The sequence below is a fragment of the Nansenia antarctica genome, assembly GCF_963989245.1.
Source record: "Nansenia antarctica genome assembly, chromosome: 5".
Classification (NCBI taxonomy): Eukaryota; Metazoa; Chordata; class Actinopteri; order Argentiniformes; family Microstomatidae; genus Nansenia; species Nansenia antarctica.
Genome location: NC_137690.1, coordinates 43,038,544 through 43,043,543, shown reverse-complemented (window position 1 = coordinate 43,043,543; position 5,000 = coordinate 43,038,544). Strand labels below are relative to the sequence as shown.

The window sequence follows — 5,000 nt, the reverse complement described above, 5'->3', positions numbered from 1 at the left end:
GGGAGGCCGGTGGAGGTAGGGTTCATTTGTAACACACGGAGCGGAATGAGGAACGCTATGGAACACGTGCATTCTGTTCCGTGCGCGACAATGAAGCCGGTCCTCCGAATTCCTACCTCCGCTGGCCTCCCCTTGACCTTGAGGTCCCAGTCTCCTGACCTTGAGGTCCCAGTCTCCTGACCTTGAGGTCCCAGTCTCCTGACCTTGAGGTCCCAGTCTCCTGACCTTGAGGTCCCAGTCTCCTGAGCAGCCATGTCATCAACATCACTGTATGTCTGCAGGGTTGCTGCTCTGCTGTGGGCTGCCAGCTTGTGTGAGCATGCCACCGATCTAACACATTGTGTTGTTTCTCCACCTCCCATCCCCTCCTAACTGGACCATCTCACCCCCCACCCCCCCTCTCCCTCCAACCCCCTTCCCCCCTTTTTCCCCTCTGCATTCCCTCTCTCCCCTCTCCTCCTTCTATCCATCCTAAACCACCCACTCACCCCCCCATCCATCCTTCTCTCTCTCCCTCTCTCTCTCTCTCCATCCCCGACTTAAATCCCCACTCCTCTCCCTTGTGCCCTTACTCCTCCCTTCACCTTGCACCCCTCCCCCTCTCCCTCGTTCTCTCCATCCCTCCATCCCTGGAATGCTCCATCCCTCTCTCATTGTGGGTGTGCTGTGTGTTGTTTCCTCCATGGCCCTGCTCACTGACCCAGCTGGTGGAGGTAAGACACAAACACAGACACACACATAGTTTCATATTCCACTTCAGTCACCCTGTCCACCCACATGTGTGTGTCCTCCATGTCTTCTCCTCGCTAAGATGGCCTCCCACACAGGCAGTGTGTCCTGTGTCTTGTCTTAGACAACCCTTCCTGACTAACTGGTCTTAGACAACCCTACCTGACTAACTAACAGACAACCCTACCTGACTAACTAACAGACAACCCTACCTAACTAACTAACAGACAACCCTACCTGACTAACTAACAGACAACCCTACCTGACTAACTAACAGACAATCCTACCTGACTAACTAACAGACAACCCTAACTAACTAACAGACAACCCTACCTAACTAACTAACAGACAACCCTACCTGACTAACTAACAGACAACCCTACCTGACTAACTAACAGATAACCCTACCTGACTAACTAACAGACAACCCTACCTGACTAACTAACAGACAACCCTACCTAACTAGCTAACAGACAACCTACCTAACTAACTAACAGACAACCCTACCTGACTCCCCAGGTCTTCTCTGTGTGACGTGTGTGTTCCTGAGTAGAGTGTGTTTTGGATGTATGTGTTCCTGAGTAGAGAGTGTTTTCGACGTGTGTTTGTCAGTTGACTCCGCCCTCTGCGGTGCACGGTAGCTCCTTGACTAGAATGTGGAGACGACATTACCGGGAACGACACTTGTCTTAAACCTCTCTGGAGGAGAAGCCGGTCTTTGACGTAAAACAGCACTTCAGCATGTCACGCCGTTCCCAATTCTAGAATGTTCCACGGCCACGTGCTGCGGACAGAGTTTGAAACGTGTCATTTCCGGGAACGATCTCCCCATTGAACGTGTCAACAACATCACACCTGTGTCCTGATGAGATACGTCCTCTGTGTCTGTCTCTCTCTCTCTCTCTCTCCCCCCTCTCTCTCTCTCTCTCTCCCCCCCTCTCTCTCTCCCCCCTCTCTCTCTCCCCCTCTCTCTCTCCCCCCCCTCTCTCTCCCCCCCTCTCTCTCCCCCCCTCTCTCCCCCCTCTCTCTCCCCCCTTCTCTCTCTCCCCCCACTCTCTCTCCCCCCTCCTCTCTCACTCTCTTCCGTTCTTAACTCTTCTGTCTCTCCTCCTCTTCCTCCATCCCTCCGTCCCTCCCTCTCCCCAGTTCCATGACAAGATGGACCCCCTGTTAGAGACCCTGGAGGGGGCTGTCCAGCGTCTGCGGCAGCCCACCCCCGTGGCGGCGGAGGTGGAGAAGATCCGGGAGCAGCTGTGTGAGCACGGGCCCTGGGCCTGGGACCTGGACAAGCTGCTGCCCTGCTTCTCATCCCTCTGCGCCCGCGGGGACCAGCTCATAGGACGCGCCGCTCACACTGACCCCGCCGCCCAGGGTGAGAACACACACACACACACACACACACACAGACCCCGCCGCCCAGGGTGAGACTCACACACACACACACACACACACACACACACACAGACCCCGCCGCCCAGGGTGAGACTCACACACACACACACACACACACACACACAGACCCCGCCGCCCAGGGTGAGACTCACACACACACACACACACACTCACACACACACAGACCCCGTCGCCCAGGGTGAGACTCACACACACGCACACACTCACACACACACAGACCCCGTCGCCCAGGGTGAGACTCACACACACACACACACACACACAACACAACACAACACAACACAGTCTCTCTCTTATTTCTCAAGTTTCTCCCCCCCTCTCTCCCCCCTCCCTCCCTCCTTCCCTCCCCCTCTCTCCCTCCCCCTCCCTCCCTCCCCTCTCTCCCTCTCCCTCCCCCCCCTCCCTCCCTCCTCCCTCCCTCCCTCCTCCCTCCCTCCTCCTTCCCTCCCTCTCTCCCCCCTCCCTCCCTCTCCCTCCCTCCCCCTCCCTCCCCCTCCCTCTCCCTCTCTCCCCCCTCCCTCCCTCCCCCTCCTCCCTCCCCCTCCTCCCTCCCCTCCCTCCCCCTCCCCTCTCTCACTCCTCCCTCCTCCCTCCCTCCCTCCCTCTCTCCCTCCTCCCTCCCTCCCCTTCCCTCCTCCCTCCTCCCTTCCTCCTCCCTCCCCCCCCTCCTCCCTTCCTCCCTCCCCCCCCCCCTCCCTCCTCCCTCCCTCCCTTCCTCCTCCCTTCCTCCTTCCTCCTCCTCCCTCCCTCCCTCTCCCTCCCCCCTCCTCCCTCCCTCCCTCCTCCCTCCCCCTCCCTCCCTCTAGCGGTGCGGGGGCCGTCTGCTGCGTCTGCGCTCCCTGTGGGAGGAGATCCGTGGGCGTGCGGAGGAGCGGGAGGCCCGGCTGGCCGAGGTTCTGGACCTGGCAGGGAAGTTCTGGGCCGACATGGCGGCGCTGCTCAGCACGCTGAGGGACTCCCAGGACCTGGTCAGAGAGCTGGAGGACCCCGGGGTGGACCCCTCCCTCATCAAACAACAGATAGAGGCTGCAGAGGTGAGAGGGGAGGGAGGGGGGGAGGGAGAGGGGTGGACCCCTCCCTCATCAACAGATAGAGGCAGCAGGGGGGGGGGGGGGGAGGGGTCGACCCCTCCCTCATCAAACAACGGATAGAGGCTGCAGAGGTGAGGGGGGGGAGGGAGGGAGGGAGGGAGGGAGAGGGTTGGACCCCTCCCTCATCAAACAACAGATAGAGGCAGCAGAGGTGAGGGGGAGGGAGGGAGGGAGAGGGTTGGACGGAGGGAGAGAGGGAGGGAGAGAGAGGGGGAGGGAGGGCCTCCCTCATCAAAAAACAGATAGAGGGGGGGGAGGGAGGAGAGGGAGGGAGGGAGGGAGGGAGTGTGTGTGTGTGAGAGAGAGAGAGAGCAAGAGAGAGAAAGAAACATGAGAAATAACTGTGTGTGCGTGTGTGTGTGCGTGTGCGTGTGCGTGTGCGTGTGCGTGTGCGTGTGCGTGTGCGTGTGCGTGTGCGTGTGCGTGTGTGTGTGTCAGGCCATCAAGGCGGAGACAGACGGGCTGAGGGAGGAGTTGGAGCTGGTGAGGACCCTGGGGCGGACCTCATCTTCGCCTGCGGGGAGACAGAGAAGCCGGAGGTGAAGAAGACCATAGACGAGGTGAGACAGGGACCGGTGCCCCCCGGTGGAGCCCGGGGTACTACCCCACACAGTACTACCCCACACAGTACTACCCCCACACAGTACTACCCACACAGTACTACCCCACACACTACTACCCCCACACAGTACTACCCCCACACACTACTACCCCCACACAGTACTACCCCCACACACTACTACCCCCACACAGTACTACCCCCACACACTACTACCCCCACACAGTACTACCCCCACACACTACTACCCCCACAGAGTACTACCCACACACTACTACCCCCACACAGTACTACCCCACACACTACTACCCCCACACAGTACTACCCCCACACACTACTACCCCCACAGAGTACTACCCCACACACTACTACCCCCACACAGTACTACCCCACACACTACTACCCCCACACAGTACTACCCCACACACTACTACCCCACACAGTACTACCCCCACACAGTACTACCCCACACAGTACTACCCCACACAGTACTACCCCCACACACAACTACCCCCACACAGTACTACCCCCACACAGTACTACCCCACACACTACTACCCCCACACACTACTACCCCCACACAGTACTACCCCACACACTACTACCCCCACACACTACTACCCCCACGGCAGTACTACCCCCACACAGTACTCCCCCACACACTACTACCCCCACACACTACTACCCCCACACAGTACTACCCCACACACTACTACCCCCACACAGTCCTACCCCACACACTACTACCCCCACACAGTACTACCCCCCACAGTACTACCCCCACACAGTACTACCCCACACAGTACTACCCCACACACTACTACCCCCACACAGTACTACCCCCCACACAGTACTACCCCCACACAGTACTACCCCACACAGTACTACCCCCACACACTACTACCCCCACACATACTACCCCACACAGTACTACCCCACACACTACTACCCCCACACAGGACTACCCACACAGTATAACCCCCCACACTACTACCCCCACACACTACTACCCCCACACACGACTACCCCCACACAGTACTACCCCCACACAGTACTACCCCCACACACTACTACCCCCCACACACTACTACCCCCACACAGTACTACCCCCACACACTACTACCCCACACACTACTACCCCCCCACACACTACTACCCCCACACACGACTACCCCCACACAGTACTTACCCCCCACACAGGACTGGAC

At 58.9% G+C, this 5,000-nt stretch overlaps 1 protein-coding gene across 1 annotated transcript in view; it reads left to right on the top strand.

Annotated features, from left to right (window-relative positions):
* The window catches only part of macf1a (microtubule actin crosslinking factor 1a), a gene marked incomplete at its 5' end in the record, with an annotated part of 389,501 nt that overhangs the window by 345,069 nt on the left and 39,432 nt on the right, over nt 1-5,000 (top strand). Inside the window, 5 exon segments of the mRNA XM_080531631.1 lie at nt 1,876-2,101; nt 2,949-2,956; nt 2,958-3,176; nt 3,672-3,723; nt 3,726-3,793. Coding sequence (XP_080387757.1) covers nt 1,876-2,101; nt 2,949-2,956; nt 2,958-3,176; nt 3,672-3,723; nt 3,726-3,793 — 573 coding nt within the window.